The following is a 27,044-nucleotide window of genomic DNA, read 5'->3' on the forward strand; positions in this document are numbered from 1 at the left end:
TACTCAAAAATAGAATTTTGCACAAAGTTTGGCCTACATCGTCTGAAAGATGAGTTATCATATTAATTTTATGATCCAGAGTGGGCTCAAATTCAGTTTTCTTTTCTGTACACCTTTAACGCCTCATTTCAAGTCTCAGATACAAAATATTTTTAATATTTAGATAACAACCTGACTGACTTTAAAAGGGAACTGCAGAAAAATAAAGTAAAAATGTACCAGAGTTACAACAAAACAAAAAACAAACCCAAAACTATATTCTGTTTCAGCATCACATGAAGCCCTTCTCAGCAGATCATTGTACTTTACACAGGGGACATGTAGAAGAAGACAAGAGAAAACAGAGCTTCAGGTTGAGATTAAAGTTTAACTTCATATTGATATGTTTATATATGTGTATAAGTGTGTGTGTGTGTGTGTGTGTTCTTGGTAGATAAATCTATCTCAAAACTCTATTGATCAATCTCTTCCAAACATAGCACTGTGAAAATTAAACCACAATTAACCTTTATAATAGGAATAAAAAGAGGAATGTGTCTGAAAACAAAATGATTCCAACTTTATAGGAACATGATATACATTTTAAGTAAATTGATTTAAAAACATTAAAGCATGCAGGACTCTAACAAAGCAAGTTGTTATATTGTATTACAGTCTGTATCACAGACCTTAATGTAGTTCACACAATGAGAACATCTACTATCACAGTTTCACCAGTGAATTAAACTTTTTTTTCTTTTTTTTCCCAGAGCTTCAAGACTCATACACCAACTTTTATATTTTGACGGACTTCAGAAAAAGGGCAAGTCTATAGAAGACAAAGAACTTAAGATTTTGACCAAATTTTATCCAAGAAATTAATATATTAAAGCAGAAGTAAGCGATCCGGTCGTTTTGGCTAATGCTGCGTTTCAGGTAGGCTTTTGAAACCGTAAATTACAGCTTCAAGTCACGACTTACGACTTTGTAGCGTTCCAGGCAACCCACTCGTGTTTTTCCGACCTGTTTTACCTGTGAAAGTCACTATAACGGCCACTCGTAACTTCCGACCCGTGAACTCGTACCAGATTGAACTGGTATGACTTCACAGGTCGGAAAAACACGAGTTACGAGTTTCCTTGAACGCACCATAACAGTCCTCGTCCCTACGTCACCACATTCACGGCATCCCTTGGCTGCACACACAGCCCTGCATGCCGTTCTCTCTCCTCATTGGATAAAAACTGTAGGATACGATAAATGTTTTCTCCTCGGCTCAGAGCAGAGCAGAGTGACTGACAGACCCGTGTTTCGGTCTAAACACTCTATAGAAGTGATTGCTGTCGGAAGATAGAACTATTTAAGACTTATATTAACACAAATATTTCACTTACTTCTGCTTTAACAAAGTGTTGGTTCAAATACTTCATTTATTTACTTTTTTATTAAATGATAGTTTTGTTGAGACTTAGAATAGAAAACTTGTGAAAGATGTTAAAAATATATAAAACTATCTATCTATCTATCTATCTATCTATCTATCTATCTATCTATCTATCTATCTATCTATCTATCTATCTATCTATCTATCTATCTATCTATCTATCTATCTATCTATCTATCTATCTATCTGTGTGTGTGTGTGTGTGTGTGTGAGAGAGAGAGAGACTGGTCTTGCTCTTTTACAAACACACACACACACACACACACACATAGACATATACGTATAAGGGAAGTTGAAAGGGATTTGATTGAAACCACTAATATGATGCAGGACTGAATCACAGTGCGTGAGAGTCTGTTATTCTATCTGACAAAAGTACAAACTGTTTTTATGACCAGTCAGATGAGAAATGTTCATGTGTGTGTTGGAAAGAGGAACTGTTCTGAGATTCTGAGAACAGCATTTATTTGTGAGAAAGATGTTTCTGATGTGAAAACTGTAAAACAGATTTGAGTTTACGTAACAGGAAGCTTTATGCATCTTTGGTATGTTTCAGTGCAGAAACGATCGGCCTGCTGGTCGGTCATGATGACTGCTACCAGGGGATGGGGTTTCCCTGCCAGTCTGTAAACGTCCCACTGTCTTTGTTGCTGAGTGATGACATCACAGTGAGCAAGCCCAGTGCACTGTCCAGGGTGGACGTAGGAGCCTGGAGACCATAAATGTAAAAGCAGAGGGGAGGTCAACATAGATGTCTTCATACAGTTACTGACGTCACATCTGTCTCTGTCCTCACCTCCTTCCCTCCCATCTCAGTGCGCACCCAACCAGGGTGAATGGCCGTCACCAGGATGTTGTATTTCCTGAAGTCCTCAGCTTGACAGCGAGTCAGCATGTTCAGTGCTGCCTGAAGACCAGCAGCCAAGAGACATTATTACAGAGATGGACAGAGTACTCGACCCCAGTACTTGAGTAAGAGTACAAATACTACTGGTCAAGATTTACTCCGTTACAAGTAAAAGTAGCTCAGTCGACATGTTACTCGAGTAAGAGTAAAAAAGTACTTGCTTTTAAAGGTACTTAAGTATCCAAAAATACATGCTTTTAAATTTACTTTAAGTAAAAGTAAGAGTAAGAGTAAGAGTAAATTTCTTATTTTTCACATCAATGAATTACTATAATTTTTTCTAAATGAATTTAAGGAGCTTTTAACTCTTGTTTCTGAGAATTAACTCTTAGAAACCAGCTGCACTGATGTGCTGCTTTTAGGGGTTAGGGTTTCCTTCTTTGACAAACACAGCTTGTGTCCAATAGTATTTTAGGAAAAAAAAAAAAGAGCAGACCTGAAAGTAACGAGTACTTTTCAGCCTTCCTAGAAATTAACTCGAGTAAAAGTAAAAATATTTGTCTCTGAAATGTATTCAAGTAAGAGTAATAAATACCAAAGAAATCTAATACTAAAGTAAAGTACAAATCCTCTGGATATGTACTTAAGTACAGTACTCAAGTAAATTTACTTTGTTACTGTCCACCACTGCATTATTATTATTATTATTATTATTATTATTATTATTATTATTATTATTATTATTATTATTATTATTATTATTATTATTATTATTATTATTATTATCAATATGTTATTTTCAGCGTTATTGATCACAAAGATTTGTATATGATGCTAGTTATGTTGATGATTTTATATCAAACTGTCAAAATCATCACAGACTGAAGGCTCTCTATACATTTATCTATTTATAACCTCTACCTTGTTATTATTATAATGATAACATAAAATAGGATTTAACAGTCATTAAATAAATCAGTGAATCTAATGACACTTCACCTTACCAAACATCTTCATACTGTATAATCAAAGTTCAGTTTTATCTTTATGATAATGTGACTCCTGTCATCACTGCTCTTCACTGATCACATCTCCTGACAGACACACATTTACAGATTTGATTATTGTACAGTATATTGATAATATGTGTAGAGATGAAGAGCAGTAGGCGAGCAGGATTCTCCCGCCACTCTGCAGTTAAACACTGACAGACACTGATCCATCTCATTAACCTGCTCAGGAGATGATGTGAGGTGTGATACAAAAATGATGAATGTGGACGCTGTCCTGCCCCAACAGGTACGGAAGTGACTGACAGAGAGTCAGGAGATGGCAGTGAATCACAGGGTGTGTTCACACACTTCCAAGGAGACAACTTTGTGGGTGCCTGTTAGTTTTTCTCAGTTGCTTTGGTGCTTTTCTCACATCACTCTTAACATTTGCACAACAGTTAGTGCATTTCTCAGAACAATTATTGCAAACTGCAAAACCTAGTGGATGACCTGCAAAAGCGTGTCACTTGCTCAAAATGGATAGTCCATCCCTCAAAAGCAAGTACTCATGTCAATGAAACTGTCAGTGTGGTCAAAATGAGAAATCCTGACACCATCGTTTATGAACAAGATAGTCAAATGGCTTTGTCATGTTTTCATTAGGACACTTTATTCTCTAAGTGTTTTCCAATGCAAAAAGTGATGATACTACCTGAAAATGCTCAAGACAGCACTATACACTACTTGTACAGCCATGTGAAAACTACAGTAAAGTTACACATTACTGTATTTAGTGGAGATACTGAATATGTATGTTTCACATTTCTACTGCATATGCTCTTTGCAATTCTGATTTGTTCACAGCATTGTGCAAAGGAAAAATACACTACAGTCATCTACAACAAACATAAGAAACACTCTTTGGGTACAACTTTACGTAAACAATGTTGCAGTATAGTAACTGAACCTACAGAGTACTGTAAATCATTCCTGCACATCCAGACGTTCCAGTCACATTTTCATCTACATCACTCTGTCAATTGTAGCGATTGAAACAGATTCAATATTCCCAAAGATACAGTAATGTCATCCTTACATTGTATCTTTTTCAACCTTATGCCATTGTTTCTAATCACCATTGCACAAATGTCTTGTTCTTGTAGCAGAGTAAAAAGGGCTCAGTCTCTTCCACCTCTGTGAGGTTGTCTTGTAATCCTATGTGATGCAGAGTAAAATTACAGTAATGTACAGTACATGTACTGCATCAACCATTATTACTGTAGTGTACAATACTGTAAAAGTGCTTCCTACTTGTAAAATGCTGTAGTACAGTACCGTACTGTAAAGATGGGAAATCTTTACTGTGGTTGCTGTAATACATTACAATACAGTAAATCTGTTCTCTAGTGAAGCTGTAAGTCTAAATGTAAATGTAAAAAGTTCTTGTCCCACTGTATCTTACAGTAATGCCTGACACAATGACAGCAGTGCAGATTGTTTAGTGCTGAATTACTGTCCAATACCATACATACCTGTTGTTCCTTACTGTAAATGTTTGAATAATTGAATTCACAGTGCTTCTCCCAACATTTAAAATGAGTTTGACAGATTTTGAAAACTAGTTCAACAATTTTGTATGTAATGACTCAAGCAATGAAGTGAGGACTATTAGTTTTATAGGGAAAGACTATTCAGCGTTCAAAAGTATAGTTCATTTTGACTGACAGGACATAAACAAATGATAATGTTGTAAAACAGCAGAGAATTGTATGAGAGCAACTGATACATGTCCAAAAGCATTTGCAATTTGTTCAGAGGAAGGAGAAACTGCTACTATGATGTGGAGAAATGACTACATGTTGTGGAGGTTGAACTAATAGATGAGAACTTTCATTCTGATCTGAGAATAGCACCAAAGCGATTGAGAAAAACTGTAATGCACTTGGCACAGATCCACGGCATACATGTCGGCTTTGTTTATATGACGTTTGCATGTCAGCTGAGTCAAATGTGGATTCATGTGGATATTCGCCTACAAAAACAGTTTGGGTCAGTGCTTTTCATTTAAATTCTCCCTCAACAATGTGGTGGTCATCCTGTGAAATTTGGATTGTATAGGTTATTTGTACCTTGCTGGTGCGGTAAGGGTACATCTGAGCCACAGAGAAGGTCTCTGGACATTTCTCCAGAGATGAGATGAGGGTGGAGATATTCATGATGGCTGACCTCCTGCAGGACATTTTATCTGACAGACAGACAGACAGACAGACAGACAGACAGACAGACAGACAGACAGACAGACAGACAGACAGAGAGAGACATTCAGGCAATTTGACAACATTGCTTTGTACCACAACACACTAATGTGTAACTTACTCAAAATTTTAATCTGAGTGAAATTAAGTGTCGAGAGGACAGAGCCTTTAAATCTCCAGATAATGGTGGGTCATCTGTCCTGACTCCACTACATTTCTAAAAAGTAGTACTCTTACTTTGAAACAGAGGTGTCAGTGAATTAACTTGCTTTTATTTTGAAAATGTGACAGCCCACATATTGTGCTTAACAGAGGAGAAAACACAATCAGAGCAACTCCTCCACTGTCAGCCATGTTTGAACCTGTCAGTGTCCGAATGATGCTGCATTAGATGAAAATGAGGCAGATGATTGTTCACCAGAGACTGATTATAAAGCAGATCTGGGTTCTATGTTAACACTGTGTCAACGTGTTGAAGTCTCAGTCCACAGAGAAATGCACACAGTCTGCTTTCAGAAACTGAGACTTAAAAGCAGAGGCCAGGATTTCTGTGACTTTGTGATGTCACAAAGCAGACAAGAGAATCTCCTGTGTAATATCTGTGTCTGGGAACCAATTTGTAGTAAAACATAAACTACAACAGATTTTTACCTTTGTCAGCAGGTGGGGTTTTCTCTGCTGCTCTCTGCAGGAGAGGGAGCAACATCTGGGCAGAGAGGGGACATCATTACACAGCTGATACAAACATACAGTTTGAAAAAAATGTGTTAAAATGAGGGCTTTAAAGGGATACACCAACATTTTTTTTCGTGTCTTGCCTCACTCCCAAGTCCATGACAAGCAGATAGACACCATCCTTTCGACTGTGCATGCAGTAACAAGGGAGATAGAGCCCGTATCGCCCGTAATTAGCTTAGCTCAAACGCTGGAAGTGTATAGGTAGTGTTAGCCTGCCTCCACCTAAAGTCATCGGAGACACTCTTCAGCAACTCTAAACGGAAACCGGCGGGCCGATCTTCATCTCAGAGCTGACAAAACTCTCCGGTAAGGCATCTTGAGCGGTCAAATGGGGGGGTTCAAGCAAAGACGGTTTATTTTGGTTCAAGCTAGCTACTTCGAGGGTAGGTTAGCTTCCTATTTCAAAGTGAAAACACAAATTCTATTGTCATGGTTTCCTGTATGTAAAGGGCAACGGGTGTTTTATTTTGTGAAAGTAACCGAAAGTGCGTTGGTCACAACGGCTAGCTTGAGTAGCACTGAATTCGTCCGAACAAAATTGTAAACAGCTGGTATTTAAACAAATTAACAACACACTGCTGATCTAAACGGCTACTTTCATGCCTAAAAATGTTTGAAATGTCGATAAAGTGATATATTTACAGAGTTTAGAGCTAAAATTAAATCAGCTTCTGACTGCTGATGATTTCGGCTCGGGTAGGAGGCAGGCTAACACTACCCATACACTTCCAGCGTTTGAGCTAAGCTAATTACGGGCGATACGGCTCTATCTCCCTTGTTACTGCATGCACAGTCGAATGGATGGTGTCTATCTGCTGGTCATGGACTCGGGAGTGAGGCAAGGCACGAAAAAAAAATGTTGGCATATCCCTTTAAGTGAAACTTCTCTGTCAAATGTCAAGTATTAACTTTATCCCAATGGTGTAGTGATATGCAGGTACACGCTGTGCACCGGCTGGTATTCTCATCAGTACAGGGGTGAAGATGCCAAACCTTTGCGAGGAGAAATGGTCCAACCACATTGGTTTCGTAAACTTCCATCATGTCCCTCTTCCCAGTGGCAGATAATGGTGCTGGTGAGGCTGGTTTGTTGATGGCAGCATTGTTGATGAGCAGGTTCAAACCGCTCGTCCCGATCTTCTCACTCACGGCCTGGACAGCAGCGCAGATACTGTCTTCATCTGACATGTCTGCAAGAGGCCATGCACAGAAAAGAAAGGCATCTGATTGTCTCAGCAATCTACAGATCAATGGTAGGTAATTGTAGGGAAATACACTCATTCTCTTTGTGTTTGTCTTTGATATCAAAAGTTCTGGGTTCACTTAAAGGAAGATTTGATTGAGTATCTGTGGGATTTGTTGATCAAACTAGAGGCCCTACTTTGCAACTTACAGAACTTAAAGGACCTGCTGCTAGTGACTTGCTGTCAGATACCACATCACACCTTCAGAGGTCTTATGGAGCCCATGTCTTGATATGTTTTTTACTAAAACAGATATAACATATTTATTGTCAATTCACAACTTTCTTTCTGTGAGGGGGTCTTGAACTTTCAGACCCTACTGCAGGGAAGAGGAGGAGTGTTTCCAGACTGAGCTTTGTTGAAGACTTGTCCCTATCCCATATGAAAATGTAATATCTACATATATTGAATGTTTTACATACTGCAAAGGGTTTTCAGTGTCAACGGCCCTTTCCTGAGGGCATGTTGCCTAAACTATAGAAAAATTACTGTAAAAATCTGGCGAGCTAAATGTTTGTAGCAAAAATGAACAACTTTAGTTCCTGCAGTGAGAGAGGAGACAGAATTTGAGTCAAGCAGAAGACAAAAGGAGGAATGATCTACATTTATTCCTTTCTGCAGTGCATTTGTGCACTGAATCCATGGCAGCAACCTATGTGTGTATAGATGCATGACTCTACTGTATGTGTGGCACAAAAGAGTCTTTGTTAGTTTCAGACTGACACTTTAACATTTTCCCATCCAGCACCCATGTTGCACCCACCCAAATAGCAAATACATATGGGCTCTGGGTATTTCACCGTCATGTTGAATACATTATTGTTATCAGTAGTGCAAGTCTACAGAGGTGTGGCACAGAATTGGAGCATTCTTTGTGGGGTGTGGTGTGTTGCATTACTGTAAGACACGACTTGAAAGACTGGACAGAAAAATATTCTTTTTGCATTCCAAGTGGATCTAAAGTTGTTCAAGTTGCTCACCTGATGCAAGGGTGCCATTTGGAAACCTTCTCTGCATACAGTGATGGTATCATCAAACCAACATTATACCTCTGTCCCAGATATAGCCAGAGCTGGAGACCATTGTTTTCATTTTGTTCATCCGTCCACCCACACATCTCTCAAAGGTCAAGGTCACAATGACTTAAAAAAAAAACATGGTATTGACCTTCTGCACGCAATCTTTTCTGGTCAAAGATCAGTCTGACCTCATTAAAACACTATTTTTGCCACAACTCAGAAACGTCACAGTAACTATGGAATACTTCCAACCAAGTGGTTCATATTTTTAAATGATAAACAGGGGATTAACCTGAAACTAGTCTGAGTGGTGGAAGCAGACTACTGTGAAATGGTAATTCTAGTCTGTCATGTTTTGCAGGAAGTTTTTGCCTTTGAGGTGAATTAACATATGTTTTCTCCTCTGACAAATGTGTCATATCGGGGATAAGATAAGAGTCGAAAGAGTCAGCAGCACAGTCAAAAATAGGCTCCGTGTAACCACACACCAGCTGCTCATTTCATCCACTGCAAGGTAAAACAATCTATCTGTAGAGAGATAAATACAGCACCAGCATGTGGCTGCTCTGCTGCTGCTGCTGCACAGTTGGGGGCAATCTCCACAGAAAGTGAAAGGGTACAGGAATAAACCCAGCTGTCACAGTACAGATGTCACGTTTCAAAGTGACACATGAAAAGATGAAAGCCTCTCAGACTGTCCCTTGAGTTCAAATTGTGATGAGGGGTGGAGAGTAACATTAACGTCAGTTAATACTTGTGTATATTTTCAGACTATCTGTACTTTATATGATTTTTTTGATTGTTTTGAAACTTCTGACTTTCATTACACTACATTTTAAGACTAATTTTGTACATTTGACTACTAAATTTCTATTAAGTATGTTTACTTTGAAACAGAGCTTGCAGTCCGTAGAATGAATCTCCGTTTATTTTGAAAATGTGACATACCTGACTATAAGCGCATGTTTGAAGGTTTAGAAATGAAGAAAGATTGATTTTATTTAGTATAAAACTCCATCATTCCCTTAAAAAACTACAAAGGTCAGTCAGTCAGTAGGTTTCAGAGTGGAACAACGGTGCGCTGACTCAAAAATGTGCTCTGATACTTTCCCCAATTTAACTTCAACTTTCATAAATAAACTATGATAAGGGGGATCTGTACTGTTACTGTACAAGTAATTAGATTGTGCAATACGTCCACCTCTGGCCATAACCACAGAACAACTTTCAGAAAAAAAGGGTCCACCTGACAAAGTGAGCCCCTGATCCAGCATCATTTTATCAAATTAGTGTAGAGAATCAAGTACTGTAGGGATGCTATATCGCACTCCCTGTAAAAGGCCTACAGAAAAAAGTTTCAGGTTTATGCCCACAATCCTGTCCCCACAAGTTGACATAATTGCATTTTTTATTTTTTATTTTTATTTTATCTGAGTTTGTCTGAATCTGAGTTTATGAAGCTGTTCTGTTACAGCTGGTACTGTTGAAGTGTTTTAGTGTTAGTTTAAGGTTCAGATGTCATGTAACAGGAAGTGAAAATCAGTAGGAAATGTGTGTTCTCACTCACATTCCTGGGACATTTAATAGAGAACTCCACAATCTGTTTACATCCGCCCTCACCCTTCGTCTCTTGCAGCATCTTCTATACAATCTGAAGCTTGTTGTTTATCTGTTTTTGTATAGTAATTAGATAATTTGGATTCCCTGATGTTTCATATCATCCAGCAGCAGCATCAAACATGTAAACACTTAACATCCTGAGTCGTGTGTGAGGAAGATGGTGACACTGGCAGCATTCATGCCACCTCATCTTTCCTCTTCACTGCTAAGGAGCCAATGTCAAAATTAAAAGGATTTATTGTATTGATACAAAAGAGCTGATAAATGAAAAAGTAAATGTAGAAAACATAGACAATGTATCAAGCATGTAAGATCAGTCAGTATATAAGGTGCAATGTTTCTATTGAACACTAAAAACTTTTGATTATTTTCGCGACCATGAGTTGGACTTGTTATCTTAAATATTAGATGACCATCAGTAGTTGTGGTGAAGTTATGCACAGTTAGTTTGAAGTCATCCTAACTGTGCATATCATTATGGACAACCACTGTTGAGTAGTATAAGTATGCTATGATCCAGTTCTGTGGATATCTGCACAGATACATGAGGATGAGTTGTGTTTACCTAGTTTGATTATAGTGATCTTTCCAGGATGTTGTGTGGCGAGCGCTCTCAGGGCCTGAGGGAACAGAGAGGGACAGATATTAGCTTGAGTGGGGGGAAATACTTGGTCATTTACCACAGCAGCCATTATTTCTTCACTCATGTAACAGCAGCAAAGGGATGTGAAGATCCGAACACAACATTTGGTTCTACAGCAACAACAAAACAGACATCTAGCGATCTAGAGTTTACTTATCTAAGACACAAACACTGCATAACTGCAGCATTAAACTGCTTGATATGCATTTTTGGCTGGACAATAAAAAAATGCATAGTCAAGCCGTTTTCCCATATAACTGCAGATTTTGAATGATTTTTTTTACATCACAGGGAAGAGGAGGAGTGCTTCCAATACCGAGAAACCGAGCAGAGAGAGCAGGAGTCATCAATGACGAGGCTTTGTACTAATTTCTATGTCCAATAGACCACTGAAAATTATGTGCTTGCCAAGACTTACATTCTAATATCTAAAAATATGTGATTAGTTTGTTTTTTTATGCATTTTTATTCAATGGCTCAACATGTTTTCTTAATGAAAGGACGCTGATTTTCACTGCGCAAGCCTAAGTGATTTGCAGTAACTATCTTTCTACTTCTACATCTAGCAACAAAATGTTACACAAACAACCCAGCCTCTCAAAGTCAACGTATCTTTATTGTCCCAAACAGGGGAAAATAGGTTTGCAGCCAGGAAGATGCAGAAACAGAGACATTCAAACACACTGTACAATACAGAGATAGACAAAAACAGATAACATGTCATAGTGGGCAGATTGAAAGAAGTAATAAATAAATAAACAGCATGAAGGTGTAAAGTGCAGATGCAAAGTGCCCAAGCAGGTGTAGATTTCAACACCCTGAACAATCTGTGCAAATAAAGATATGAGCACTAGGCAATTATAAACCATTGTAAAGTAATGGAAGAAGCCTCTTACTTATATTAAGTTGAAAGTTGATAAGACATTGTCAATTATTTCTGGCTAGTAATCAGTCATCTGTGTTTACTGTAACACACAACTTTCTCAAACAGTAAACTCAGACTGACAACCAAACAACAGGACTTTATATGATCAGAAACAATCCCTAATGTTTGTGTAGATCATTCTTAGGAAATAGATTATTTGGAATTTCAGTTTTAATTTTACAGAGAATGAAGTAATGGAAACAAAAGCTGTGCAAGTGTCATTGTTTTCAGAAACCTATGCAACAGAGCTTTGTGACGTAAAGTACTGTAAGTAAGTAAGTAAAATCTTATTTATATAGCACTTCTCACAGAGAAGACTCACAAAGTGCTTCACAGATACATAAAAAATACAAACATCATACCACGTAGGCCCACATGATTCTGAATTCCCTGTATATGTTCCAGTATTTCAGAAAAGACATTTAAGTGATATTTAGAACAAAGATGTGTCTTCAAGGCATTCAATTAGTGGTAAAACACATAAAAAATGTCCACACATATGAATTATGGTTATTAAGTCTTCAAGTTTGATTATATTCTTATAAGTGCCTCATGGAGAAGCCATAAATCAGCTCGCACACTGTCATTTTTAGTGTTAATGTTCATGTGTGAGTGTCTCACCTCAGCCCTGCTGTCCTCAGGCTCTCTGCAGCCGGCATAAATGTGAGCGTCGGCTCCTGTCCTCTCTGCCAGGCGTTCGACCAGCTCCAAGCCGATGCCTCGGTTGCTGCCTGTCACTAATATGTTGCCTTCTAGTGTCACTGACATACTTGTGGTTCAGCTGCTGTCTGACTGCTCTGATACTGACTGAACGTGTGTGAGAGCCCAGTGTAGTGGTAATGTTAGTCCTGTGGGCGTCATGCACTCAGCACAGGAGGGCGGGATGAAGCCTCACATGTTTACTCTGTTATCAGTTGCAAACAATAATACTATAAAGCTGAACCACCTCTAGCTTACTTTCATTGTATAACCAGTTCTCTTAGAAACTGGCCAGCACCAGCACACTTGTTTGACTTGTAGTGTAGTGACATTTGTTTCCATAGGGAAACCAGAACAAAAGCTTGTCCATGCCTGTCAATAAAGTTTTATTCATGCCAAAAACCTGCTCGTCGTCAGTGTCCACCTTTGTTCATGAGCAAACAAGTGATTTACCTTGCCATTTGCTCAGCCTTTTGCTTGTGTATGTTTAAATTGTGCAACATGTCATAAATGTGGTGATTCAAGAAATATGGCTTAGTCTTCTACCAGTGTAGTTGATGATTAGTACATCTGAGACAATGTTTAAACACAGAATGGTGTGGAAAGTGTGCGGTTAACCAAAGTTGAAAAAGATGAAGTTACCCCACTGCCAGTGACTTCACAAATCTGCCTCTTCCTGTCCTCGGTGTCTCTGAGGTACAACCAGACACGATGTCCTGCAGCCTGTCACCATCAGCCAGCCGACCACAGAGTCAGCTGCACAGGAGCTTCATCTAAATCAGGGGTGTCAAACTTATTTTAGTTCAGGGGCCACATACAGCGCCATTTGATCTCAAGTGGGCCGGACCAATAAAATAATAACATAATAACCTCTAAAAAAACAAGAACTCTAAATTCTTCCCTTTGTTGAAGTACAAGTAGCCCACCTTATTAAGGTATTTACAGTTAGTCCATACTAGTAACAACACACAAACACCAACATGTCATACATGTGTGTAGTCTGTAGTTGCTGCGAATGCAACTCACATCTCACAACATGCGTAATGTCATTATTTATATGACCTGTAAGAGGACTGGAGTTCTCAATGGGCCGAAAATACCGTAAATTCTCCAATAGAAGCCTAAGCTATTATTTAGGCCTACTTCAACTGCCAAACTGACCCGGTTTATAGAGACAGGTGTCAATGGGACAGGCTTTCATTTAATTTTGGACAAATCTTATGCTCAGCAAAGATGGAAAATCCTCTCAAATGGTTCTGTTCTTGTTTAAAAGAACAAGAATAGAAGGAAAGAGAGAAGAAAGAGTCGGATCCAGAGCTTAATTGCCAATTGGCACCGATTAAACTTCTTGGAATAAATGTGTGCTCCAGCCATAGACTGTGTACAGGCTCCTGATTGTTAACGTTTCCCGCTATTCTTCCGATTTCACGGTGATATGAAACAAATGGGTGTTTCATGTGCACACACATACACGGAGGTGTAGGGTTTGGTCTGAATTTGTTGACAGCACTGTTCTGTTGTTGTTACCCCAGAAAATCCCTGTTTTCACAGCTCAATGTTGGCATGTATGATAATTTATGTGCGGCAAGTTTTAGTTCATGGATTTCAATCACACTGGTGAGCCAGTTGTAGTAGATGGGACAGGTCAGACGACCTTTGTTGTCATGGTTCAGACTGTTAAACACTCAGTTCACATTGTGAAACAACGGTCAATGATAAACTACAATGTGTTTCATGTGAAACAAACATTAGACTGCTGGTCGTCATTCATCCACCTCAACCTAGTGACATGTTGCTCATTGTTCTAGATCACCTGCCCTCACCTCTCCTGTCGTTAGACAGTAACTGCTGCACAGATGAGTTGTTTGTAACACAAGGACAGTCTGTTTAGCACCTTCACCTTGTTTCATGTGACAGGGTGGAAGATTAATGTTTTATTGACATTCACCGCAGAAATAAATATGAATATTCATATTCGTTTTTTGTTTGTTTGCTTTTTGGATGTTTGACAAATTGAGACATAAAATATCCAGTTATTGAAAACTGAATTTTTGCTTTCAATGTAATTAAAGACACATGAAAAATTCTCAACCTTGGCAACTGTAGTTTGACTAGACTTTGAGTTTGTGCTACAGGGCAGTGCGTTTAAAAAAGTTAGCTAAGTTCTTTTAAGTCACGATCACCACATGCTTTTGTTACAAAATATATGACGTCACAAGGAAAAAGATCTATATGGTGTCTTCATCTGTTCTCCTGAGAGAGACAACCACAAAGGCTCTTTGTTACTGTGAAGTAACGTGTCGTGTCTTTCCGGCCACTGACAAGCAATTCTGAAGAAAGTAGTCAGAGTGTGGGTGACGCAGGTTGATAAAACATTGGACTTACACCATTGTTTATTTTAAATTTCAACCCCAACCCACACCTGTCTGAGTTCCTACTAATCTCAGACAGCCAACGACAAAATCTAAGTCACATCAGCAGGATGGTGTAAGAGCACACATGATTTATCTTAAGAAATGACAGCAGACAGTCTGTCATTTCACAAGTCACCGCACACACCACGTCTGTCACCGTATTCATCCACAAATCTTAGCTGTTTGAAATATCTGTTGAAATGTGACAACATTTCAACAGATATTTCAAACAGCTAAGATTTTTGAAGTGAAAAACAAACTTTATCCTCCATTCATTTCAGGATGGGGAGCAAAGTGCAGGTGTGTTAAAGTTGTAAAACCATCTTATCAGTTCAGTCAGGTTCAGAACAAACAATGGCCACAACTCTGTGTGCAGCTAGTGATGGGACTGTGTGATTATTGCCTTTGTCTGTTATCGTTTCATTTTATCATAGTAACTGTTTTTTTTTGGTAAGATTATAAGATATTTTCTAGGGCTTTTTCATGCCTTTATAATTATACTACAATGTGAAAGACATGAAATCAAGGGCAAGAAAAGGGGTGCGGTTGACATACAGTGAAGTGCCACACTTCGGAGTTGAACCATGTGGCATTGGACTAACATGGTACACGCTCTGAGGTACCAGAGCACCCAAACCAGGTCTCATTTGAACCTGTATATGTGACTGAATGAAGTCCCCTCATACAACTTTTATTTTGATTTTGCCCTCAGAGGATTTCCTCTTTTCACACAGAGGAAACACAGCCACCTGCTGGTAGTCATACACATTCTACTACAACTGCTTTGTTTTCTCAGATGATTAATTGAATAATATCCAACTCAAGGTTGTGGTCTTGTACCAGCATCTACATACATCTCCATATAAGGTTTCAGGTGAAGCTGTTATAATCACGTGACAAACAAATAAAGATTTTCACTTGATTTTCTGTTTTAATGTTGATTTGAACACTGGTAGACATAACGTCACACTTTGATATCAACACACCCAGATCATGTGTGAAAACAATAAAATTATATGTTAGTAACAACTGATGTTTAAGATAATCATCAGTTGCACGGTGGTATTTAGACTGTATCAGCAGTCGGTAATGTTCCTGAGGCAGCACACGGTGTTGTGCATCGACAGAGCGTAACTGAAACATTCCTCAGGGTGAGGCTGTCGTTTATACACCGGCTGCTCTTAAACTCACAGTATGTACTGTATCTCCCAGTCAAAACAACAAGGAACCATCACTGTAGAGTCCTTGTGGTTTAGATTCCTTCAGTGTCAGTGCTTCAGTAAATCCAACACACCTGTGATTATAACCATCAAAAACACCAAATAAAGCAGTTCCACATTAAAGTTTCAGTGGTGCTGCACAGAGGACAGAGACATGAGAGAGTTTCGAGCTGAGACTGATGTTTACCTTTGTTCTGGTTGTTGGTTCTCTGAGAAATTAAAGGGATAGTTCAACATTTTGGCAAATTGGCTCATAATCGCTATTAGGAGTAGGTTTGTTACCTTTAAAGCAGAAGTAAGTGATCCGGTCGTTTTGGCTAACTTCTTGTCAGCCGATGGAGTTAGCAGTCCCCTACGTCACCACATTCACGCGCATCCCTTGGCTGCACACACAGCCCTTCATGCCGTTCTCTCTCCTCATTCGATAAAGGTTGTAGGATACAAGGAAGTATACAAGAAGTTTTCTCCTCGGCTTACAGCAGAGCAGAGTGACTGACAGACCCGTGTTTCAGACCAAACACTCTATGTAAGTGATTGCTGTCGGAAGATATAACTATCTAAGACTTATATTAACACAAACATTCCGCTTACTTCTGCTTTAACTGTCGATGCAAGCTATTTTTAGAACGGTGGAGCAGAGCCGCGAGCTGCTCAGAGCTACGCTATGGAGGCTCCTGAGATTTCTTGGTTTCCCTCATCAAACTCATCAAATACACAATCCAACAACTCCAAAACGCTCTCGTGGACAAGTTGCGACCTGCACATTCACCACGCTATGAGATAATAATGGAACGTTACGAGACGGAGTTGTTTTTTAGGTAAATGAATGCAAAACAGACATTATAGCAATGGGCCAATTTGCATACGTATATGTTGAACTACCCCTTTAAGCAAATGTTGTTGTTTTTTTAGCAGCAGCTGATTTCTTTGTCCTTCACTTCATAATAAACACACCAGAGGGTTAAAACCTGTAGAAACACCCATCAAACAGTTTGACTTCAACACTCAGAGATTGAACGACATTCTTCAGGGGACACAGGACAGGACGTCTCCAGTAGCTGGGATCTGAGCTGCTTGTTTCACTGATTAACTTACGCTCAAGACATCTGAGTACTGAAATCCTTCAATATAGTATTGAAAAGAACCAAGGTGTAAGATTTGCAAGTGGCTTAAAACTCAAATCAATTTGAGCTTCTATTACGAAACCACAAAACTGACATGTTCATAGAAGGTATCTTCAATGACGGACAACCTAATCATACTGGTTCCATGGTTAAAATTTGATTTCCCTGGTTTGAAAATTGATGGAAACATTTGGAAAACTTAAGAACACAAATCAACAACATACAGAACCCAGAGCTCGTTGTTTTTAGACATTTTAATGTGGGAAGGTTACATATAACTTTAAGGTACATTCACATCACACCATGATAAACATCACAAAAGGTGTTTCAGTCTTCACATTGTCCTCAGACAGGAAGCACCAACATAGGGCCTCGCCTGATACAAGCTTATGTTGTGGAAAATACCATTAAACATACACAGTAAAAAAAGTTCAGGTACAACAGTTTCATTGTGGCTTCACTGTTCAAGAAAACCCCTCCGAGTGCAGGAATGTTAACAGCTAACAACTCTTTTTGTACAACTTTTAGCTTGTGAACACATGTTGATATGAAACAATAAATACCACAAGTTGTAAACCAACCATCTGATTTCTCATCATCAGATACAGGAGAACAGGTCTGAACTCCTTTTGTCCTGATGGACTGAAGCACCTCGTTATCCAACAAGTTACAGAAGTTGTTAATGACTTTATTCTGTGACAAGTAAAAACAGGACATCTGTGTTTTTTTCCTCTTCTTCTAGAGGAGAAAACAAGTTTCTTTTACAGACCAACACTTAAACCATTTTAACTCTCAACCGTGTTACTGTGAAGTCTTCTCTCCACTGATCCAGAAACAGAGAAAGGCATTTGGTGACTACTTCCCTCTAGTGGTGTCAGGTGTGCACTACATCACACTATAACACCCTTTAGTCAGTGCTGTTAGATCTCACATTTACATACACTTCAGTTCATCAGTACAGTTCAGGAAGCTTTTTATTATTTTACTTTATAATAATCTAAAGGAGCTTTATGCTCAGGAGGACAATTGTCTGGTTTTACTTGATACCATGTTTCCACCACATGGTACAGACTCACCCGGTCTCTACTTTTGGTACCAGGTCCTTCTCAATGCAGCACATAACAATCATAACATCAGCTTCAACGATACACACACATTTACAATTGAGGAGGTAACCAAACCTCTAGTGAAGCTGGTACCATTGAGTGGAAATCCTACTCATGGGACCATATTCATCAAACTGGTAAAAATGAAACTTATTACTAGTAACTTTTTTTTTTATATATTTTTTTCGGAGCACACTTTGAGGAGGTGTTTTACAATGACACTATAACACAGTATAGGTCATGATAAATAATATGTCATATGAAGCAACATGTAATTAAGTATAAAAAGGTAGTTATAAGCAACTATATCCATCTTCACTGTCGGTAGAAGTCTCTGGATTAATCTGATTTTGTTCAGCTTGAGTAAAAGAACGTATTTACTCCTGAGTCAGCGCGTTGAAGGATTTAAAATAGAGTTTCAGTCTCTCACTCTGAGAGCAGGTAGAGGTTCAGACAAACCTGCTGCTACCTGATGAACAGGTTGGACTTTGTTTATCTGACCAGGACCGAGTGGAAGAGAAGTGTTACCCAAAAAAGGTAAAAAAGTCCAGTTAGCCACATCCTGCACCATGTGTCGACCGTCCACTTCATCAGTTCAACCTGCTGCCCTTCCTCGTCTCAGTCAGATGTTTACGTCGCGGACATCTGTGGGCGTAGATGAGAGGTCCTGCCCCTCACCGATGCTCTTTGTTTCCATGGTAACTGGGTGTTGCTGTTGCGCCTGTCTGAGGCTGGTTTCCAGCAGCGACTCGATTTGTTCCTGACACGCCCTGAGACAGTCCTACGGACAGTGAGAGAGGAGGTCAGTAGGATGTCACAATTACTTGTTTTCACAATTAATCGCGGTATTAAACGCCACAATTAATTGATGCAAAGATTCCTAAATACCGTCACTTTCCAAAAAAAAAGATTTTGTATGAACCGTGTTGGCAGATGTGAACCAAAGTAAAGGTAAATGCACAGATACCGGTCCATTCACCTAACGTAGCATTGAACTGGTAGGAATTTAAATGCTAGAGTGTCATTTGTAAAATTAACTTAAACATTTGGTATCGATGACAATTAATGACTTGAATATTTCAAACACTTCCCCTGGCGGATTAATAATTGGTCATATTTTAATAGATATTTGAAATATTTTATAATTAGTCATGTATATTTTAACTATATTTGATTTTACACATTAATAGTGTTGTGAAATTAATTAATGCATAATAATTGTGATAATCGTAATACTGTGATTATTTCTCTGACAATAATCGTACCAAAAAAATCTATTATCGTGACATCCCTAGAGGTCAGTGTGAGGCCACAGATGCTGTGTGTGTCTGTGTGTGTGTGTGTGTGTGTGTGAGAGAGAGAGAGTGATGATGATGATGATGATGATGATGATGTACGTACCGGGTCACTCTTGATGGTCTGCGCCAGCTGCTCCGTCAGCTTCTGTGACATGGTGGCACTGCCCATCATCTTCATCTGCAGGCCCTCCACCGCTGCCCCCATGCTGCCGGCGGCAACCATGGACGGAGGGCTGGCGATGAATTTAACATCTGCAGAGCGTCACAGCAGAACGGGATGTTAGTTTGACGGCGTTTGCACAACAACATTCGAGTGATCGATTTTGGGTGAAGTATCCCTTTAAGATGTAATGATGTGGACGTAGTCTAACAAACAAGCTACAATTTGACTGGTTTAGTTCATATTCAAAGGCTCCTTAAAGCTGTGTCCACGCTGCACCGATTTTAAATTCTGTCCAAAAACTGATTCTCCACAAATGTTTTATTAATGCTTTATTATTTAAAGTATCAAACTGTGTATTATTATTTCACCTTTTCTCATACGAGATGATTTAACTAACATCTGTGTTTGTGAACAAAGAGATTTTGCCTCCTTTACATAAGATTGCAGTCTCACACATACCTGTGGCACACAGAGCCACGAAGGTCTGAGCGTGCTTCCTGAGGATGGGTCTGCTCTCCGTCCTGACGGGCAGCCGAGAAAGGAAGTGGTCGATGAAGTCCAGGGGGGTCACTGAGGCCAGGTCCCATTTCAGCTTGTTCAAAACCAGCAGCTCCATTTGCTGTGAGAGAGAGGAGAGGTTTGAGAGAGGGAGAGACAAATGGAACAGGTTCAAGTGTGATCCAAGCGGACAGATGCAGGAATTAAAGGAAGAGTAGCAAGAAACGGCCTATTTTCGCGGCCTAAAAGAGGTTTTACCTGAAAAAAAATACACAGTTCCATTGTTTGCTATAATATAATTTTTTCCAGCCCTTCAAAGTGCAGGAAAAACGCAGTTTTTATTTGGACCTAACCAACTGCTGATCAGCGGGCGCTAACCCTGGGCCGGAGGGATACGTGAGTTGGTTAGGTCCAAATAAAAACTGTGTTTTTCCTGCACTTTGAAGGGCTGGAAAAAATTATATTATAGCGAACAATGGAACTGTGTATTTTTTTCTCAGGTAAAACCTCTTTTAGGCCGCGAAAATAGGCCGTTTCTTTGGGTCCATTCACAACACTGTATGTTGTAAATCTCTGGGCAGGGCTATGGGCTGGCGTTGCTAACGGGAGGAGTGCAGAGAGTCTTCTACTGCAATTAAAGTACTTAGGAGCTATTTGTAGATCATACAACCACACTTTAAAAAAAATGCTACTATCCCTTTAACAAAAGATGGTGCTGGGTGATTTTTTTTGTCTACTTGAGGGAATTTTGGGGGGGGGTTTAAGGTGGTAGTGGAAGATCCAAGACCAGATCGGGAGATTACTCAAACTATTAGGAGTCATCCTCTAGGGACCATAAATCCATACCAGACAGACAAACACATGTTTCACACCGAGACCCCTTGTGGACCAGAGCGTGTGCATGTGATGACCTACCAGCAGCTGAGCCGGTGTGATGGAGTTGTCCGTGTAGATGCACAGTTTCTCAGCAGTCAGCGGGATTGTCTCCTTCAGTTTGGAGGCCAGGAACATACAAGCGGCTCCTAGTAACTGCAGGTGGTTCTTCTTGGTAGGTTCCACGGACAGGAAGCGGTCCATGTAGTTCATAGCCAGAGGGAAAACCTCCTCCTCACACCGCTGCTCCTCACACACCTGCACACACAAACCACATAGACTGATATTAGATGGATAGATACTTGATCCCCTCAGGGAGACACACCGAGCAGCTGAATTGTTGTATATTGTTGAGTAGGTGCTGTGGTGGGATTTCAGTTTGTCACTTCTTAACATTTTACTTTTGCCTACACCCAGCTTATCAGTGGAAGAGAGAGCAGCAGGTAAAACAATAGTCAGCTGCACATTCATAGCTGCCAAACTCCTGTTCTACCACATCCCAAAGAAGGTTTACTGGATTCAGGTCTGGAGACTGGTGAGGTCATGAAACCAGTTTGTGGAGCCATTAAAGATGGTGAACTGTGGCCATGAAGCAACAAACACAGTCACAGTCAGTAACAAACATTCACACTGTGACATTCAAACTGTCTATGATTGACTGGTATTAACACCAATGAAAGAATTTGATGCAGTAAAATTAAATAGTGAATTTGGACAGGTTGACATTATAGTTACGCATAGACAGTTTAGCTAAGGAAAAAGCTGATTGCTGATTAATGGGCCAGTTACTGCATCAGAAAACTACACTACATTGATGGGTCAAAGTTGGTGCAGTCATTTGCAACATCACAATAACCCTTTTTGTCCCTTGCCATCCTCTGTAGAACAGACCATGACAGTGCAGGTAGCTCAACTGTAAAAACCTCACTTCTGTGATATTACTTTTATTCTATTAATGTTGATCTCTGTTTCGATATAAATTATCTCGGGTACACAATGGTGTACCCCTGAAATCGGATATACCTAATAAAGACGATGTGGCCTGACTGTGAGGGGTGCACAGCCATCAGCTATCATCAGAGCCGATAACAATAGTTTATATAGTGTTAGGCTGTTAGCCAAACCAATTAATCTGCCTGCACACCTCTGACCAGACTATAAATACCTGCAGAAAGAGCATGTGGCATAAAACCATAGAGAAACTGTTGAGCTGTGCAGAACAGAGCGATGGGACTTGCTGGACTACTGTCAACTGTCATGTAGTCAGTTCTTCAGGGTGAAGGACGTCCACTGGGTCCTCCCACTCTTCTTAGCATTTGCTGTAGTTAAGACTGCCTAGGCCTACCTTTAGTTTTTTTTCCTCCAAGGTGTGTTGCTTAGGTGTTTTGTGCAACAGGTAAACATACTTTAAGTGATTCCTTAAGTTTAACACCAAGATAAGGGGAGAACCTTGAACATTTAAAGGAAAACTTAAGTTTTTTTGTTTTTGTTTTTGCTCAGACTTAAAGAGAATTCCCATCTTAACTTGAGGAGTTTTGTGCAACTGACATTAAGACTGAACAACAAAACAAAAACAGAGTGGAGTAGAGGAGGCTGGTGTACAGTAGGCGTCACTGTGACCGTGATATAAGGACATGAGCACGGGGCTTTAACCCACAGCCAGGAGCCTCCAACACAAAGGCAGCGCGTGGTGTGCTCTGTCAGGCAGCTCGCGACATTTGCAAAACTACTTTAAAATGTCTCCATGTTGTTGGACTCTGTGTGGACGGATTCAGCGGATCTGTGATCTCACGTCCACGTTTTTGCAGTCAAATGAAACAGATGCACAAGCAGAAACAGTGAGTTATGAAAACAAGAAGGCGACGATGAGTTAAGGACGTTTCACTTACAACAGTGCCTTTAAAAAATCATCATAGCGCATTCCTCATTGAGTCACACACGTACTGTGCATCAGGTTCGTTGACTGTTGTTCTATTTTTGTGCATTTCTCTGAATTGCAAGTTGGAAAAACACCGAAATAGGCCTAACTAATAAACACAACTTGTGAGCTAAACTTACGGCTGCTTCTTCAGGACTGTAATAAGTTCAATCAAGATCGGTTTCATTCATTTCCCCTTGAACATACTCCATCTTATCTTATCCCACTGGTGCCAATGGGAAGTCTGGATGTTTCTGAAGTCCACACTTGAGAGCAAACTTTACCAGGATAAGGGATGCACACAAAACCTATTCTTGTTCCAACCAGAAAACTTCGTGCAACAACTTTTGAAACAATTCAAAACAGCGCTTTATAATGAAGATGACTCTCTTTGTACTTTATCATAGGCTCACTACTCACCTCCAGCACCCAGGTCGCCACTATCCTCCTCATGTACGGAGCTATCTCTCTCTGGACACATTTGAAGTAGTTGGGAGCGGGGAGATACTTGTCCTCTGCCCGCAGGAGCGCACACAGGACCCGGTCAGTCAACAGGTTCGAGTCCCGGTAGGCCCTGGCAGGCCTGTCCCCCTCACAGCACAGCAGCTGCGCTTCCATTTACTTTACCCTGTCCGTGGCACCTCCGTCCGTGTCTGTGGCCACAAGCCGTACGAGCTTTGTCTTTGCGGACTGCAGCAGCAGACTATTGGCCGCTCCACATTTTGTGGACTTTTCCTTTTATTTATAGGAGAAAAGCACCTTAACCCGCTGGTTGAGATAATTGTTGAGGCTGTTGTAAATGAAGTCAGTCCCTGTTTGCCTCGCTGCTATCGCCGTGTTACTTTATTCATGTCCCGTCGAGTTACAACTTTCTTTGTTTTGTTGGACAGGGACTCACGGGACAGACCGGGGACAGCAGCTCTGTGAGCGGGGTGAGTTTACCCTCACCCTCCTCCTGCTGCTGGACTGGCTTTTATCACCGGAGCTCGTCAAGCCAGAGGCAGCGTGAAGTGACGACACTTCCGACTGCAGATTTCAAAATAAATGTAAAAACACCCCACAACCATTTACATTTTTCCAAAAATATTTTGAACAGAAAGGACTATTTCATATATAAACATAAATATACAGCACATGTAGGCCTATATGTGATAACATTGTAGTCATTCCCAAAATATAAATTAATTTAAAATTAATAAGAAAAACATAAGCTATAAGCAATACAATTTCTACACAGTCTGATTAATAAAGCTGCACAAATACATTAAATATCATTTACATAGCCTATGGTTGCAAAATCTTATACTACATTTAAAAAAAATCATCATAGATATTTTGAATGTATATGCAAATGTTAGGCTACTATGGACATTATGTATTTATATATCTTTCACATATCCAGATATTGGAACATCACATAGGGCCATATATAACATTTCTATGAGAAAATCAAGACTCAAAGTAGCCTACCATTTAAAGCAGAAGTAAGCGTTCCGGTCGTTTTGGCTAATGCTGCGTTCCAGGCAGGCTTTTGAAACCGTAAATTACAGCTTCACGTCACGACTTACGACTTTGTAGCGTTCCAGGCAACCCACTCGTGTTTTTCCGACCTGTTTTACCTGTGAAAGTGCACTATAACGGCCACTCGTGTTTTTCTCACAGGTCGGAAAAACATGAGTTACGGGTTGCCTTGAACGCACCATAACGTCTTGTCAGCCGATGGAGGCAGCCCCCGCCCTCGTCATGGATCTATTGGTCCTCGTCCCTATGTCACCACATCCCTTGGCTGCACACACAGCCCTTCATGCCATTCTCTCTCCTCATTGGATAAAACTTGTAGGATACGAGAAAAGTTTTCTCCTCGGCTCAGAGCAGAGCAGAGTGACTGACAGACCCATGTTTCGGTCCAAACACTCTATGTAGCCTAAGTGATTGCTGTCGGAAGATATAGCTATTTAAGACTTATATTAAAGCAGATATCAGTGGAATGTTTTTGTTAATATAAGTCCTAAATAGTCCTATTTTCCGTCAGCAATCACTTACATGAAGTATTTCAGCCTAAACACGAGTCTCTCCGTCACTCTGCTCTGCTGTAAGCCGAGGAGAAAATTTTCCTTGTGGGATACAAGTGTTATCCAATGAGGGGAGAGAACGGCATGAAGGGCTGTGTGTGCAGCCAAGGGATGCGCGTGAATGTGGTGACGTAGCACGAGGACCAATTGATGCCTGACAAGGGCGGGGGCTGCTAACTCATGGTGCGTTCAAGGAAACTCGTACTTTGTGTTTTTCCTTCCTGTGAAGTCATACCAGTTCGATCTGGTACGAGTTCACGGGTCGGAAGTTACGAGTGGCCGTTATAGGGAACTTTCACAGACAACAGGACGGTAAAAACACGAGCTACGGGTTACCTGGAACGCTACCAAGTCGTAGTTGTGACTTGAAGCTGTAACTTACGGTTTCAAAAGCCTGCCTTGAACACAGCATTAGCCGAAACGGCCGTGCCGCTGTTATCTGCTTTAACACAAAAATATCGCTCACTTCTGCTTTTAATAATAATTAGAGACAACTCTTAGCCTACATCTAATGCACCTCACTCCTCTCTGGTGATATCCACCAGTGTGCTTCGATTTTAAGATGTCCTCTTTAATGGCATTGTGACCTTAGTATGGTGTGATATCACACCACTGCATCTGTGTTGAGAAATATGACATAAGTGATATCACTGTTGACTGTTGTTGTAACTGTGAAAGCAGTAGTTCTAGATATAGGAGCTTAGCATGACTAACTCTGAATGCAAACACACACAGAGGAAGAGAGAGCAAGTGAAAGTGAGAAAGATAGGAAAGACTAATAAAAAATTGTGTGGGACCGCCCACACAGATCTAACAGGTGCAGGTTAAGGGCATCCATCTAACAACCCCCCCTTCCACCCCCGAACCTGCTTGATACTGGATGTTATATGTCAAGTTGTACTGTGTGTCACTCAACCAGACTGGTGGCAGAAATGTCCCTCTTGAGATGAATAAAGTCTTATGTTATGTTATGTTATCTTATCCTGTCTTATCTTGTATCTCTGGCCAAGTTTCCTTATTAGGGTCCATGTGGAAAAATAATCCTCCATCGACAACAACTCATTTTGAATGGGGGTTGCTGGCAGCAGCACCAGAATGTCCAATGCTACCTGCTCAAATAGCCTTGAGGCGACTGTGGCCTGAAGAGGAGCACACTGCTACTTTCCTGTGGTCTTCTGGGAAAACTTGGTTTAAACATTCCCGGCACCAACAATTAACATCACCAAACTGCCTCATCCAGTAAAAGTTCCCCACAGTAACTGAATAAAGCACCTGTTTTAACACCTTTGGCTCCCAGGATTGAGGGGAAAACAACCTGAATGTGTTTAGCTGCATTTGAATTTATGGGTTGTAGTCTCACCAGTCCAGCAACTTGTATCTGCAACTGAGCCCACACAAGTGAAAACATCTGCAACTCCATGGGAGGCCACAGGCTCTCATTCCCACATCCCTTAAAGGGACAGTTTGGTTTTTTTCACGTGGTGTTGATTTTAAGTCATATATAGTTTGTGCATTATCTGCAGTGAGCCAAGAAGAAGCATTTTAAGAGTAGCAGAGCTATGCATTGCTGTGCACAGGGCCATGGGAAAAAATGCTAAAACTAGCTGAGCATTCTGCAAAAAGGACATCAAGCTATATACATGCCCTTAGCACCAATGACTCTGAGTCTGGCACCAAGTTAGAAAAACTGAAATCTCAGCTCAGTGTTTGATGTTGGTAACTGTGTCATTGGATTTTAGCAGCTGCTTGGAAATGACTGTCTGTTAACATTGTGATGACAATATGAACTGGAAAACATATTAGTGACATCAATACAGCTTTATTGTAAATTAAGCCACATTAAAATACTGTGTATATTTGAGTTGAAACCAGCCGACTCTAGACTGAAGCCAGCTCGTACTAGGAAGAATGACATTATGACTTTCCATTTAAAGTTGTTGTTAACAGCAGCTT

The 27,044-nt window shown here is 40.1% G+C and overlaps 2 protein-coding genes across 2 annotated transcripts; both read right to left on the bottom strand.

Annotated features, from left to right (window-relative positions):
• Window positions 1-1,879: 1,879 nt before the first annotated feature.
• Window positions 1,880-12,538, bottom strand: LOC146985333 (uncharacterized). The gene is made up of 7 exons (XM_085780539.1): window positions 12,328-12,538; window positions 10,704-10,758; window positions 7,249-7,445; window positions 6,169-6,223; window positions 5,392-5,507; window positions 2,220-2,330; window positions 1,880-2,132 (listed from the first exon to the last, which is right to left on the bottom strand). The coding sequence occupies exons 1-7, from the start codon at window positions 12,472-12,474 to the stop codon at window positions 2,019-2,021; spliced, it is 795 nt and encodes a 264-aa protein (XP_085636665.1). The 5' UTR covers window positions 12,475-12,538; the 3' UTR covers window positions 1,880-2,018.
• Window positions 12,539-18,839: 6,301 nt separating this feature from the next.
• On the bottom strand, window positions 18,840-23,982 carry LOC146985334 (G1/S-specific cyclin-D1-like). Its single transcript, XM_085778260.1, has 5 exons — window positions 23,440-23,982; window positions 21,144-21,359; window positions 20,190-20,349; window positions 19,671-19,819; window positions 18,840-19,050 (listed from the first exon to the last, which is right to left on the bottom strand). The coding sequence occupies exons 1-5, from the start codon at window positions 23,635-23,637 to the stop codon at window positions 18,892-18,894; spliced, it is 882 nt and encodes a 293-aa protein (XP_085634386.1). The 5' UTR covers window positions 23,638-23,982; the 3' UTR covers window positions 18,840-18,891.
• Between the last annotated feature and the right edge of the window lie 3,062 nt (window positions 23,983-27,044).

The sequence above is a fragment of the Trachurus japonicus genome, chromosome 6, assembly GCF_045865225.1.
Source record: "Trachurus japonicus isolate A0001 chromosome 6, Traja_1.0".
In the NCBI taxonomy this organism is placed as follows: domain Eukaryota; kingdom Metazoa; phylum Chordata; class Actinopteri; order Carangiformes; family Carangidae; genus Trachurus; species Trachurus japonicus.

Excerpts from the sequence above, each read along its gene's own strand:
- LOC146985333 (XM_085780539.1), bottom strand. The coding sequence starts at position 12,474 with ATGTCAGTGACACTAGAAGGCAACATATTAGTGACAGGCAGCAACCGA. Across the intron at positions 10,759-12,327 it reads CTGAGGACAGCAGGGCTGAG|GCCCTGAGAGCGCTCGCCAC; the intron begins GTGAGACACTCA and ends CTGTTCCCTCAG. Across the intron at positions 7,446-10,703 it reads GATCACTATAATCAAACTAG|ACATGTCAGATGAAGACAGT; the intron begins GTAAACACAACT and ends GGCCTCTTGCAG.
- LOC146985334 (XM_085778260.1), bottom strand. The coding sequence starts at position 23,637 with ATGGAAGCGCAGCTGCTGTGCTGTGAGGGGGACAGGCCTGCCAGGGCC. Across the intron at positions 21,360-23,439 it reads TGGCGACCTGGGTGCTGGAG|GTGTGTGAGGAGCAGCGGTG; the intron begins GTGAGTAGTGAG and ends TTGTGTGTGCAG. Across the intron at positions 20,350-21,143 it reads TCACACCGGCTCAGCTGCTG|CAAATGGAGCTGCTGGTTTT; the intron begins GTAGGTCATCAC and ends TCTCTCTCACAG.